This window comes from Canis aureus, chromosome 20, assembly GCF_053574225.1.
Source record: "Canis aureus isolate CA01 chromosome 20, VMU_Caureus_v.1.0, whole genome shotgun sequence".
Lineage (NCBI taxonomy): Eukaryota > Metazoa > Chordata > Mammalia > Carnivora > Canidae > Canis > Canis aureus.
In genome coordinates, this window is record NC_135630.1 from 25,643,385 (window position 1) to 25,658,723 (window position 15,339).

A 15,339-nucleotide genomic window follows, 5' to 3' on the forward strand; every position below is an offset into this window, starting at 1 on the left:
ATGGCCAGACAACTGCAGTTGTCCTCACTCAAGCCCACTCCAATAGGGGACCAAGAAACTCTTTAAGTACAAAAGCTCTACACAGCTTCTATAGGTCTTTTAAAAGGTCTGTTTTACATTGTTTGGGATGGTGTGAGAAAGTGAAGAGAGCGACCCCAAATCTCTTCTCCAACACCATGTTCTGTCATCAGGATTGGAGTAGAATCCTGAAGAGGGGAATAACATGTATGCCTCTGAATGTTTGCCAGCTTTTTAATTTTTTAAATATATTACATTGTGGGTTCCACTGGCATCATGTGAGTTGTTTTAAGTAGCATACTCACAGGCATATTTTTTTTCAGTTTTAGTAATTATGTATGTATTTTCATCTGTAGTCAGAAAGATACCTGGTTTTTTTTCCTAACATGTTTTAACACATATTACCCTGAGCAAAGATTGTAAAGTCCATGCTGAATACTTAAAAACATGTATTTGTAGAGAAGTCATGAAGGCGGTGTACACATGATGGAAGGCTGAAAAACAATGTCATAACCCTTTGTACTCAGGCATCAGAAGGGGACCAGGCAGCTGTCCCTCTCAGCCGAGTGGTGCATGCTCAAAGTGCTGCTGTGCTCACACAGTCCCCAAGTCTGCTTCTCCCTACACAGAGTCCTTCTGGGACTTCTTGAAGGGCATTTTGTTTTTTGCCCATACAAGACTAGCACCATGAGTCAGATAGTACTAAGCTGAAAGTTCACTCTCTAATTCTATTTCTTATCTCTAATTATGCCCAGTCATGTCCAAAATAGCTCACCAGACTTTATGAAATGAATACAGAGAACTATATCAATATTAAAATGTCCCAAATTTGAACAATATGAAACTCATTTTTGTTACTCAACTTCCCCACAAACTAAATCCCCTTGCAAATAAAAGCTCATAGAGCTTTTATTTAAAGTCCAAATGCTCTCACTCTCCATTTTATACAATTGGCTCAGTGTCAGCCAGAGGCTTTTACTCAGAGCCAAGGTTCCTATAGCTGCAGCTGTGTCCTGGGATTTCACAGGAATGAGTATAGCTTCTTCAGCCTCTTCAAAGTTGCTTCAAATCTCTAATTAGTTCTAGTCTCCAAGGGGTCAGCAGTCACAAAAGAAACTGTCCACTATAGAAGTTGTCACAAACAAAACTGTGGTACCCCACTTAAGTGACTATGTAATGTCACCTGACACTGCTATCAGAGCACAGCAGATAACTTAGTAGCACCTATGCTGGAGACAGCGAGGACCTGGTCTCAGTCCGGTGGCAAGCCAGCCAGCTGCACCAGCACTGAATCCACGGCCTGTGAATCTGTATGACTGAGCAGAAAGTGCCCATCAATAGTTGTGCTTCCACATGTTTAATATAGGTATTCCTTTGCTTTTGCTGTTGTTATTGTTTTGTTTTGGTGATGTGTCCCGGGTCTCCCATATATATTACCTACTTTCTCTCAGAGAGTGACATTTGAGACATTATTGCCTTCTTCAAAAATGTAGATAGGTATTCTGGTTTCTTCATTTCCTTGTGTCTTGTGTCTCATGTTTTGGCTACTTTGGTACAAGATTGTGAGACCACAAGTCTAGAGAAAACTTCTACTCCCAAATTCTTCCAAGTCTGTTCTCTCTAGAACAGGGAAGTACACTCTCCTCTGTAAATGCATGAGGAATGGGATAATGAACATCACCGTACTCCCTTAGTACTATGTTTAACTTACTAGTATATGACGTTTTACTTATTCTGAAAATGGTAATTGTCATCTCTCTTCCATAGACGTTTCATTCCTACCTAGGCAGGTTGAGTTGGGCCAGGCAAAGCAGTAGTTGGCTAGAATCAAGATTCTAAGAAAATAAAATACTGTGATCACAGTAAGAGGCAGTGAGTCAGGATTAGTCTTTTGTCAAGAAGTAAAAGAAGGATAACAAAGTTTAGCAAAACTTTAAGGAGATTCTAGATATCACAGATTAAAATAGTCAAAAGTTAGTATTCCAAAGAGTTGCACCATTGAAAAGATAGAACCCAAGCACAAGCCAAAAAGATTCCAAGAAACTTAAATTCAGGACAGAAACTTTTTTAAAAGCTTTTTTTAAAATTTTTTATTTATTTATGATAGTCACACAGAGAGAGAGAGAGAGGCAGAGACACAGGCAGAGGGAGAGGCAGGCTCCATGCACCGGGAGCCTGACATGGGACTTGATCCCAATTCTCCAATTCTCCAGGATCGCGCCCCAGGCAAAAGGCAGGCGCTAAACCGCTGCGCCACCCAGGGATCCCCAGGACAGAAACTTTTCTAGTCTCTCTTATTCCTTCCTGCCTCCATAGGATCGGACTACTGGTGTAAGGAGAGAGATTGCAGATGGGAAGGAAGTGGTGCCAAGAGCTGCAGCTGCAAAAAGTCGAGTTGGTTTTGTTTCTTCTAACTTTTCAACTTAAAATTAATACATACACACATTTTAAAAATCAAGCAGTAGAGAATGATACCAAGTGAAAAGTAAATTCTCAGCCTGAACTTGTTCCCCGACTCATTTCCAGCTCCCTGTTTTTAAGTATTTTCTGTTTTCCTGGTGGTTACCACATACCTCTGAAATATATGTTAATACTTGATTTCTTCTTTTATCTTGTTTATCAACTTTAGATAGCATTTATTGGAAGATGAGAAACTTATTTCTTTGATCCATCCATGTCTATGTTTTTCCAGTTACATTGCTTTGATATTTCTGGTGATTATCATTTTAAAGAGTATACTTAAACTCTATTTTGTTACATCAATTTTAGACAGTATATAATTGATTTCTTGCTATATAAATAAATAGGTAAGAAAAATCTGTGACATTATCTTCCATATCTCTCTGCTGCTTTAATATTCAGACTTCCATTGTTTCATATTATCAGTGTTACTATTAGTCAGATTCTCTTTTACAGTTGTTGTCTTCCAAGCTTTGTTTGTATGTTGATTCTACAAATTAAAATAGCATTTCCGTTATTCCAATGATTAAATTACTCCTTACTGAAGGACTAAATAGCTCTAGTTATTGAGAAAAAAAAGGGTAACCTTAGGTCAGGAAAACTGAAAGATGAATGTTCCAAGTGTCAAGGTCAAATGCGATTCCTTGAACTCAATCTTCAAGACTTTCTATTAAATTCAATTTGGTCGATGATACCTTTAATATACAAGAAATATTTATCTGCCTTTGTTCTTATTTCATAGCCACCTCTTTTTTGGCTTCTTGACTCTAAAGATGTTAGTTGGTTTTGTTTTCTTAATTTTTTTTCCATTCTCTTGTTTTCCTCAGGAGTCTACTGTTATAATATCTCTTCCACTTGCACCTTTTTTTTTTTTTGGTTTATTCTAAATTTTCTGGGTCTTTTTCCCAAATATGCGAGTGATGAAAAAGGTTCATCAGCACTGGTAGCATGATTTTCCACTGTGGTATTAGACCTCTTTCTTGAATGAAAAGATGGATGGCAGGGTCTTTGTACATATAAGCTAGTAGTACTGTTTTAGGGTACATTTCGGTATTTTGTTCATCATGTATCTTTTGAAAATTGACTTCTAAAAATATTAAATTAAAATATCATATCTTATTTACTTAGTTTTTTGGTGCATCTCAAATTTTGTGTGCCTGGTTTCACTCACTGCAGTATCTCTATCTGCTTTGGGACAAGGACCTGGAAGGTTAAACGTAATTTCCAGATATGGTCAGTAGAGGGCAGCAAAGGGTAGTAGAGTGAACACTCAGCTGCCAAGGCCTGGGCATCCCTTTTTTCCCTCTTTATAGAGATCAATTAGTGGTAGTAGAAAATCCAGAGTGCCAGAATCAGGATAGAAATTATCCATAATACTGATCCAGGATGGGTATCAAGCTTAGAAGGCAGTGGAAATGTTTAGTCACAAATTCATAGCCTGGTATCTATCAAAGAGATGTGAACCACTGGACATTAGGAGGGGAATCATTAGACTTTCACAGACCTGACTCTTACTCCCAGCCTGCCTAAAACCTAAGATCTCGTTCTGTAAAGTCCCAGGAGTCTCCTATCCACATTGAGAGCTTTGCAAATTTCCTGTCTGACAGTCAGTTCATGGTACCAGCAGTGGCTCTGGGTTCCACAACCAGCCATTCCTGAGAGAAGAGACAGAGTGGGACATGGGCACCATACATAAACACTGACAGTTGATGAAAAACTCACTTATGTGTCAGTTAAATAATTTGGGAGCCAACCTAAATGGGATGTGGCTTAAAATACATTTTCTTTCCTCTTCCAGGACGGACACATTCTTTAGGCAAGGAAAAATTATAGGACTTTGAAATTAGACAAACTTGACGCTATGAATTATTAGGTATGTGGTTTTCAGTGCCTTAACTTTACTAAACTTCAGTTTCTCCAACTATAAAGTGGAAATAATGATTCTTACCTCACAAACCTGCTGCAAGGAAATGAGATGATGTCCATAAACTGCCTGGCAAAGAACTTGGCAATTTGTAGTTACTCAATTGGCATTACTACAATCTCCCCCTATCTTTGGTCATGGAGAATACCCATGATATTGTTACTATTTCTGAATAAAAAGTCTCATTGTCTCCTATAAGCATAACTAAATCATTTGAAGGATTACTCTGTTAGATATCATACTAAGATTTCTGCGGTATGATCTCATTTAATTCTCATAACAGCCCTATGAAGCAGGTGCTTTTATCACCATCCTGATTTTATAAATGACAACAGTGAGGCTTCAGAAGTGTAACTAGTTTACCCAGTGTCATGTAGGTAGTAAATTATGAGGAAGGATTAAAACTACATAATTTGATTCCCGACCTCGTGCTCTTGCCATTACATGATGTTTTCTGATGTACACATGTAATCAAAGATTTAAAATTTTAAGCAAAGAAATCAAAGAAGAAGTTTAAAAATACTTGGAGACCAATGAAAATGAAAACACACTGGTCCAAAAACTTTGAAATCCAGCAAAAGCTGTTCTAAGAGGGAACTTTAGAGCAATCCAGCCCTACCTCAAGAAGCAAGAAAAGTATTAACCTAACCTTACACTACAGAAGCTGGAAAAGGAAGAACAAATAAAACCCCAAACCAGCAGAAGAAATAAAATAATAAAGATTAGAGCAGAAATAAATGAAATAGAACCAAAAAAAACAATAAAACAGATCAATGAAACCAGGAGCTGGTTCTTTAAAAAGATCAACCAAATTGATAAAACTTGAACAAATCCTAGCTGAAAACTTTCCTAATCTGGGAAGGGAAACAGGCATTCAGATCCAGGAAATAGAGAGATCCCCCCCTAAAATCAATAAAAACCCCTCAACACCTCAACATTTAATAGTGAAGCTTGCAAATTCCAAAGACAAAAAGAAGATCCTTAAAGCAGCAAGAGACAAGAAAGCCCTGACTTTTATGGGGAGGAATATTAGGGTAACAGCAGACCTCTCCACAGAGACCTGGCAGGCCAGAAAGGGCTGGCAGGATATATTCAGGGTCCTAAATGAGAAGAACATGCAACTAAGAATACTTTATCCAGCAAGGCTCTCATTCAACATGGAAGGAGAGATAAAGAGCTTCCAAGACCAGCAGGAACTGAAAGAATATGTGACCTCCAAACCAGCTCTGCAAGAAATTTTAAGGGGGACTCTTAAAATTCCCCTTTAAGAAGAAGTTCAGTGGAACAATCCACAAAAAAAGGACTGAATAGATATCATGATGACACTAAACTCCTATCTGTCAATAGTAACTCTGAATGTGAACGGGCTTAATGACCCCATCAAAAGGCGCAGGGTTTCAGACTGGATAAAAAAGCAGGACCCATCTATTTGCTGTCTACAAGAGACTCATTTTAGACAGAAGGACACCTACAACCTGAAAATAAAAGGTTGGAGAACCATTTACCATTCAAGTGGTCCTCAAAAGAAAGCAGAGGTAGCCATCTTTATATCAGATAAACTAAAACTTATCCCAAAGACTGTAGTGAGAGATGAAGAGGGACACTATATCATACTTAAAGGATCTATCCAACAAGAGGACTTAACAATTATCAATATATATACCCCGAATGTGGGAGCTGCCAAATATATCAATCAATTAATAACCAAAATTAAGACATATTTTGATAATAATACACTTATACTTGGTGACATCTAATAGTGCTTGGTACACTCAATAGGTCTTCTAAGCACAACTTCTCCAAAGAAACAAGAGCTTTAAATGATACACTGGACCAGATGGATTTCACAGATATCTACAGAACTTTACATCCAAACTCAACTGAATACACATTCTTCTCAAGTGCACATGGAACTTTCTCCAGAATAGACCACATACTGGGTCACAAATCGGGTCTGAACCGATACCAAAAGATTGGGATCGTCCCCTGCATATTCTCAGACCATAATGCCTTGAAATTAGAACTAAATCACAACAAGAAGCTTGGAAGGCCTTCAAACACGTGGAGGTTAAGGACCATACATGTACAAATCCTCAACAAAGTATTAGCCAACCAAATCCACCAATACATTAAAAAAGTCATTTACCATGATCCAGTGCGATTTATTCTTAGTATGCAAATGTGATTCAATATTCACAAATCCATTAACATCATACATCTCATCAACAAGAGAAGGGTCAAATCCATGATCATTTTAATAGATGCAGAAAAGCATTTAAAAGTACAACATCCATTCATGATACAAACTCAACAAAGTAGGTTTAGAGGGAACATACCTCAACAGAATGAAGACCATATGTGAAAAAAACTATAGCTAATGTCATACTCAGTGGTGAAAAAGTGAGAGCTTTTCCCCAGGATCAAGAACAAAACAAGGATTTCCACCCTCACTACTTTTATTCAGCATAGTACTGGAAGTCCTAGCCCCAGCAGTCAGACAAGAAAAAGCAATAAATGGCATCCAAATGGGTAAGGAAGAGGTAAAACTTTCACTATTTGCAGGTGCCATGATACTATATGTAGAAAACCCTCAGGATTCTACCAAAAATGGACTAGAACTGATAAATGAGTTCAGGAAAGTCACAGGATACAAACCAATATACAGAAACCCACTGCATTTCAATACACTAATAAGAACAAAAAGAGAAATTAAGAAACAGTCCCATTAATGATTGTACCAAAAATAAGATACCTAGAAATAAATTTAAACAAGGAAGTGAAAGACGTGTATATATATATATATATATATATATATATTGAAAAAAATTGAAGACATTCAATATATATATATATTGAAAAAAATTGAAGACAACACAAATGGAAAAATATTCCATGCTTATTGATGAGAGAACAAGTATTAATAAAATGTTCCATACTCAAAATAATCTACAGATTTGATGGAATCCCTATCAAAGTGCTAATAGTATTTTCACAGAACTAAAACAAGTAATTCATAAGCATGTATGGAACCACAAAGACCCCAAATAGCCAAAGCAATCTTGAAAAAAAAACTGGAGGTATCACAGTCCCAGATTTCAAGATATATTGCAAAGCTGTAATAATCAAAACAGTATGGTATTAAAAAAAAAAAACAGTATGGTATTGACAAAAATGGACAATAGATCAATAATACGGTATTACTGGCATAAAGATCACCTTAGAGTATCTCTTTTATTTGATATTTAGGGTGAAAACATAGGTGTTTGGTGAAATAGATGAAAACAGACCCGGGCAGCCCGGGTGGCTCAGCGGTTTAGCGCTGCCTTCAGCCCAGGGCATGATCCTGGAGAACCGGGATCGAGTCCCACGTCGGGCTCCCTGTATGGAGCCTGCTTCTCCCTCTGCCCCTCTCTCTCTCTCTCTCTCTCTCTCATTCTGTGTCTCTCATGAATAAATACATAAATAAAGTCTTTAAAAAAGAAAAAAGACCCCATCATTATTATTCTATTTAGAGCTCATTCATCAAATTAAAATAAATCACAATGGTATTATGGAAGAAATTAAGCTTTAGCTATTACTGCAAAGGTAACTGTGACCTGGTAAAAGAAGCTCCCTTTATCTTTCTCAGACAAACTTTTCTTTCCTTTGCTTTACTACAAGGAGAAGATACTATCAAACACTGTATCTTTCTCAATTAATTCCTTAAAACCAGTGACTCACAATCCTGGTTACATGTAAGAATCACTCAAAGAGCTTTTTCCAGATCTGATGAATCAGAACCTCTGGGGGAGGCAGTTTCAGAATGAGTGCCTGAAAAGCCTCCCAAGTGAGTCTGATGCATATCAGAATTGATCAACAGGACGAGATTCTAAAAGGAGAGTTTTCCCGGCCTCTAAATCTCTAACCTCTCTGAAGGGAGATGCAGAGAATGGGACATAATCTGAGAATTGGGGAAGGTGCAGAGATAAGTCTGCCTATATTTTTTACCTGAAATAGATTATTTTTTACCTGAAATAGATTTTGACAGGTACTTGATGGGAGGCCAGAAAGTGTTGCCCAATGAGCCTCCATGGTTCTAAATATAGTCAAGCATGGCCAGACTAGCACTTGTCCTTTAAAAATGGTGAGAAAGGGGTGCCTGGTGGCTTACTTGGTTAAGTTTCTGACTCTTGATTTCGGCTCAGGGTTATGATCTCAGGATCATGAGACAGAGCCACAGGTCAGAATCCACACTCAGCACCATTTGTGCTTCTTTCTCTCTCTCTCTCTCTCTCTGCCCCCACCTCTTGTGCACATGCACTGTCTCTTTATCTCTCTCTCTCTCAAATACATAAAATATTTTTTAAAAAATGAATGAAAGTGGTGAGAAGCCTGGAGGCCACTATCTACATGCCACTTCTGTGTTAGTTTGGTTTTAAGATGAGAAGCCTTAATAAAGTCTAAAAGGACTACCAGGACTTGTGCTCTCACCTCTACCTAATTTACAGGCCAATTTCACTCTCCTGTACCTTCTGCCTGTGTCTCCAATCCAGCAAAGTCTTCCATGTTTCTGAAACATCAGTTAGTCACATTCTGTCCCTTCAACTGACAAATGTATCTTCCCTCCCTTCCTTCCTCTTTCTCTCTTCTAAGTAATCCCAAGTTATTCTTTAAAGGTCATTTCAAATGAGCTTGTCAAAGAAGCCTTCCTCTCCATAATTGAAATCAGGTGTCAAGCCCCTCCCTAAATTTCTCACCTCAATCTTTAATTTTCCTCTGCAGTACTTTCCAGAGGCTGTGTTAGGCAGTTATTGATGACATTCTCTGTTTAATATCTGTCTTCCCCCCTCCTCACTTAAATCCTGGTTTTGTGAGAGTTGGGCCTGGCTCCCTGTTGCCCAGACCTATCAAGTGCCTTTCTCCTAGTACAGGTTCAAACACTATCCGTTGAATGAATAAAGTAAATAAGAGAAAGACTATTTTATGTCATGCCTTTTTCCCTGTCCATCCCTGCCAGAAAACTATTTCATTCACTTGTTCAATACAGAATTTTTTGATTCCTCCGATGTGCCAATGTTTGTGAGAATTTAATGATAAGTCAGACATAGACTCCTTCCTTGAGGTCCATAGAGTCTAGTAGGGCATAAAAGATAGGTTTTCACATGCCTGTTACAGGAGCCTGTAAGGGAAACCACAAACTTTGTCTGTAGGATCAAATTTCTGTCCTCCACAGTTGTCAAAGAAAGACACTGTCCATGGTGGGAAGAGTGGGGATGGGGGGCCCTCGCAGGAGGCTGTGTGACCTCCTGAGTCAGTTGGATTTGAATCCTTCATATTATGTCACGGCTGCTTGGATTCAGAGTCCAACCTGTATGCGCAGGAGCCTCCTCATCTGTAAAACCATCAGTTTCCTAGTGGAAAGGGAACACTGTCTTCATGTAACATGTTTTTAACAGGCTCCTGTAGGTGCTTTGACACTGAAGGAGATGTCCAGGTGGCAAATCAATGTTAGTATCACTAACCATTAGGGAAATGCAAGTGAAATCCACAGTGAGATATCACACTACACAGCTATCAGAATAGCTAAAATAAAAAATGACAACACCAAATGTTCATGTGGATGAGGGGAAACTGAATGACTCACACAGTACTGGGGAGAATGTGAAATGGCACAGCCATTCTGGAAAACAGTTGGACAGTTCCTAAGAAATAAAAAATAAAACTATAAAAAAACAAAAAACAAAAACAAAAACAAAAAAACATACCTAGCATATGACCTGGCTCTTCCCATCCTGGGTATTTAGCCCAGAGAAGTGAAGACTTCACGCTGACACAAAAACCTGTACACAGATGTTTATAGTAGCTTTATTAGTGACAGCCAAAACCTGCAGACACTTCGAACTCCTTCAACAGGTAGTTAAGCAAACTGTGATACATCCATATCATGATGTACTACTAAGGGACACCAGGAAATGAACTGTGAATACTTGCAGCCATCTAGATGAATCTCCAGTTACATCAAATGGGAAAAAGGAAATCCCCAAATTTCATAAACTATGTGATCCCATCTGTATAACATTCTTGAAATGGCAACATTATACACATGGTGAACAGATTTGTGATTGCCAGGGATTAAAGAGGTGGTGGAGGGGGAAAGAAATTTGTGTGGTTGTAATCGGGGAATAGGAAGGACCCTTGTGGTGATGGAAGTGTCTCTGGAAGACTCCATCTGTAAAAAAACTGATGTCATCTCTCTGTGTTATTTATTATAGCTGCAAATGAATCTACAGTTATCTCAAAATAAAATGATTACTTTTAAAAAGTCAAAACTTGGAGGCCAAGATAAGGAAACCAGTATGTCAGTTTGGCAGTTACAACATGAGCTTTGAATATGTGACATCATAATGGCAGTGACCGCGGACCGCTGCGGAATCTTCAGGCTTCAAGCATTTGACAGTACTCTGCCAAGTGCTGTAGACTCACTCGATTTCCCGTCCCGCGAATTGAAAAGAAAAGGATGTTCCCGTCAATCAGAAAGCACGCTGAGCTTACAGGTGGACATTCAAGGCTTCAGCGCATGAGGTAGTCTTCTGATCCACTATTTCTGACCATCCAAACAGACCGGCAATAACAGGAACTGTTCTTTTCTTTTGTTTCCTCTAATACATAGAAACTAATTAGTAACTCCAGCACCAGCTTCCTGAAAAGCTGCTCCTGTTCATAAGATTCAGTGCTGCTGAGCAGAAGGGAGCAGGCTTTATACATCCTTGGGGGAGGCGGAGACACTTTCTTGGCTCCATGAGAGAGCCAACTCTCTCTCTCTGTGAGACAGTTTTCAGTGGGTCTATGAAAATACCTGTCCTAATTATGAAAGAATTTTTACACTCTGCTCAATTGAGTTGTTTTATTACCTATTTTGACCAGGAAGTCCTGTCAGAGCTCAGCCAAGTAATAGCTAAACTCTTGTGTTCAGAAACTTTCTGAGGTTTCCAATATTTTTGTTGATCTTTGAGAATTTTTACCCCAATTTTGAATATTGAATTAGATAAGATGGGGGTCAACTTCCAGGATCTTCAGTTATCTTCATTTTATCTTAACATAAAAGCAATTTGTAATTAATTCTTCACACGTTGTTTTATTTTATATTAGGCCACAAGTTGTCCTGTTTGTTGTTGTTGTTCATTCTCCTTCTTGTAATCTGCTCTACCTTTGGCTTCTTGGCTCTCGCCTACCTAATGGCTCACAATTAGCTCTGCAGCTTTCTCCACCACACCTCTAAGTGTTGGCATGCCCAAGGGCTTTGTCCTTGAAACTGTCCTCCCTCTGCATCAGTTTCCCAAGTGACCTCACCTCTTTCTATAGCTTTCTGTAACTCAAGGATCCCTGATTCTGAGCTCTGGAGCTCTGCTTTGGGGGTTGAGACTACATTTTAGTGTTGTGTGAACCTTGAAACTTGGCATTAAACTATATTGTGTATTTGACCAGTAACTAACTGCTCTGTGTTTGATGTGTTGCAGGAAGACCTCATCTGTGGAGGTGGACACCCACAGCGAAAGCACTACATCATCTGAGGGTGCCACTCGTACCTTGCTCATCCATGGCCCCGTTGAGCTCAAGAAAGGCTGGAGGAGGCAGAAGTGGCAGCTTTTCTTGTACAGCGATTTATTACTGATGTCTAATACCAAGTAGGTGTACCATGTTTCGTGCTCTTGTGAATCTCAAAAAAAATGCATTCCCATTAACCCTTACTATACGAAAACATAACATTTTTTCCCTTTTGTGTTTGCCAATGCTTGAGTCCTTCATTCCATGAGTACTTCTGGAGGTCTTCTTTTGTGTCATGTCCCTGCAGCAAATACAACTGACAATGTGACAGACCAATGTCTCTCCTGCCTGGGACTAACAAATGATAAAATAAGAGGGGGAATGATAATGATTAGTGCTGCTGATAGAAGGTGGATAGGGGGCTGTGCAGAGAGGGTGGGAACATGTTAGGAATAGTCTAGGAGGGCCTCTCTGAGGTGGAGCATTAAAATCAAATCTATGAGAGGAGAAGCAGCCACATTGTGCCTGAGCCATCGAGGCTGAGAGACTTGCAGGTCTACATGGGTACAATCTGACCCCTCAGAGAGAGGGGCTCAGGGAAGCCTGATTTGACTAGAGCCCAGAGCATAGGCCATGCTATCAGATATGATACTATGCTCAGGGGTCTAGTCACACAGGGTCTTCACAGGCCATGGTAAGAAAGTGGAGATATTTTGCCAAAGGATTTGTAATTAGGGGACTAACCAAATCTGATTTATATTTCTAGCAAATTTTTCTGACTGTTGCTAGATAATAGATGGATGGGTAAGCAAGAGTGGAAGCAGGGAGAGTAGTTAGGGGAGGCAATAGTCCTGATGGATGGTATCAGGGCTCTATCTTAGCAGTTTAGTAAAAAGGAAAGATGGAGCAGGGTAGCCCGGGTGGCTCAGGGGTTTAGCTTCGCCTTTAGCTCAGGGCATGATCCTGGAGACCCAGGATTGAGTCCCACATCAGGCTCTCTGCAGGGAGCCTGCTTCTCCCTCTGCCTGTGTCTCTGTTTTTCTCTCTCTCCTCTCTGTGTTTCTCATGAATAAATAAATAAATCTTTAAAAAAAAAAGATGGAGCAGATAGATGGAATGTAGGAGAAAGAATTGACTGTGTGTACTTTCCTCTCAACCCTGAACACAAATGCATTGAATATCCAGTCTAGAACATGATGATTGCTCAATAAATGTCTGGGAGCAGGTCATGGAAGGTCACCTGTTTACTTACTCCATCTCTGTTTGCATTATTCACAAAACGTGGAAGACCAAGAACACCCCCACAAACAAAATATCAAGAAGTTTTTTGGTCATGAGAAAAAACTAACTCCCTCTTTTTTTTTACTGCTTTCACCCTAGATCTCAGTTATGCCATGTCATAGGTACGACATGCTAGTAATAATTTGGCAAAATGATATACTCATCTGAGTTACATTAATAACAATTTATCAGGGGCTTACTACATGTCAGATATTATGCTAAAAAACTTTATGTACCTAATTTTGTCTAACCTTACAATGACCCTGTGAGATGGGAGTATTTTTATATTGGAGAACCTTGATGCTCAGCAGTCTAATGGATCTGCCCAGGTTACCATATTAGTAATGGACAGAGTCTACATTTGAAATCAGGTCTATTTATTTCAAAGCACAGGCTTTTATTCACTATGTGATGCTACCATTTCTATTCTCTCTTTTTTCCTGAATTTCATACAACATTCCATGAACACCTAGATTCTTTCATTATTGAAATCGACCCTTCCTTTACATTGAGTGAACAACTAACTCCAATCTGCTTGGTAAGAAATAGATCAGAATGCTTAGTGAATTGAAAAATGAAGCAAGTACAGCCATCAAAAAAATCAGAGTCAAAGATAGTAGTAAAATATATTTGAGACTAGGGAAATTGCCCATAGATGTAACCTTGAAGGTGGTGATGTCATAAGGAGGACAAAGAGAAAAGGAATGTCCAGGCCTTGGCATGAGGTCCATATGAAAGACTCTCTTCCTCCTGATAGAAGGCCAAGTCATTATTTTAAAAATGCAGGCTAGTTACCATTCTCTTTATTTAACCAAGGTGGGTATGGGAGACCAAAATATGTGGGATGCATGCTGGGAACCACACTAGGAACATCACAGATGTCTCACCCACCTGGGTTTCTCAGTGATTGAGCATCTGCCTTTGGCTCAGGTCGTGATCCCTGGGTCCTGGGATCGAGTCCCACATCGGGTTCCCCACAGGGAGCCTGCTTCACCCTCTGCCTATGTCTCTGCCTTTCTCTGTGTATCTCTCATGAATAAAGAAAATATTTCTCACAGCCCTCCAAGGCCCATATTTTTTATCATCCACAGGCTGCAGAGATGAAAATGGGAACAGAGGAAGTCTCAGAAATGGTCCAGTCATACATAGGGAAACCATGCAAGGGATTCCAACCCAGGCCTGCCTTCATCACAAGGCCATGTTCTTCCTTCCATACCATGTTGTACCCTTCCATCCTTAGCCCAAGAGACATGCTAACAAATAGCAAACTCATTTCCTGGTTGTTAGGACCTTGCAGACCACTCATATTCAATTTACAAGGGGAATATGTTCTTCTTTTTTTTTTATCTTTGTAATTATTATAGCATTAGGGACAGGAGAAGACTTTCCTTTTCTTACTAGAACTATTTATTGTCCTGGGTGCTGCTTACCTCTCAGCCGGTTTTACAGAGCCTCTGATGTTCTACTAAAAAGATTTTTATATAAAGATAGTGTTGTTTTTCCACTAGAGAGTTGCATCTATTGAAGGGCTGAATTTTTATTTCGAATGGTTCATTATGACAAAACAAGTTGAACATTTTTCATCTTTCACATATTGCTTTTGAGATATGTCCTTATGTCTACTCAAGGGTTTTTATGTGACAAAATCTTTATCAATTTATTTGTTAATGTTCTTTGAAAGAGACTCAGTTCCCAAAAGATTATCTTATATACTTTATATTATACATTGGTAATATTAGAAAATGTAAGTGATCATAGGCATGTTAATTTCATATTTAACCCAAGGTCTTTGATATAGAGAGAACACAGATTTTTAGAATTCCGAGTTCGGGATATCATCATGGTCAGGTTCTGGTAAGAGCTCTTTTTCTGCTTGCACGCGGCTGCCTTCTCACTGTGTACCCCAAGGCATGTCCTCAATGCATGTATGTACACACATACAGATCTCTCCCACTTCTTACAAGACCATCCATCTTACTGGATTAGGACCTGACCTTGATGATCCCATTTAAACTTAATTACCTTCAAAAGCTCTATCTCCAAACATGATGATACTGGCAGAGAGGGCTTTATGGTAAGAAGGTGGGAAAGCAGTGGGAGGGAGACACAATTTCATCCATAGCAGTAGCAAG

At 39.1% G+C, this 15,339-nt stretch overlaps 1 protein-coding gene across 2 annotated transcripts in view; it reads left to right on the forward strand.

Annotated features, from left to right (window-relative positions):
- The window catches only part of LOC144291584 (rho GTPase-activating protein 20-like), a 68,058-nt gene that overhangs the window by 17,470 nt on the left and 35,249 nt on the right, over positions 1-15,339 (forward strand). For both annotated transcript variants that reach the window (XR_013358905.1, XM_077861184.1), the window contains exons 7-8: positions 2,335-2,407; positions 11,899-12,066. Coding sequence is in view for 1 of the 2 variants with exons in the window: in XM_077861184.1 (XP_077717310.1) it covers positions 2,335-2,407; positions 11,899-12,066 (241 nt within the window). In the remaining variant the exon portion in view is untranslated. The remainder of the gene's footprint in view (positions 1-2,334; positions 2,408-11,898; positions 12,067-15,339) is intronic.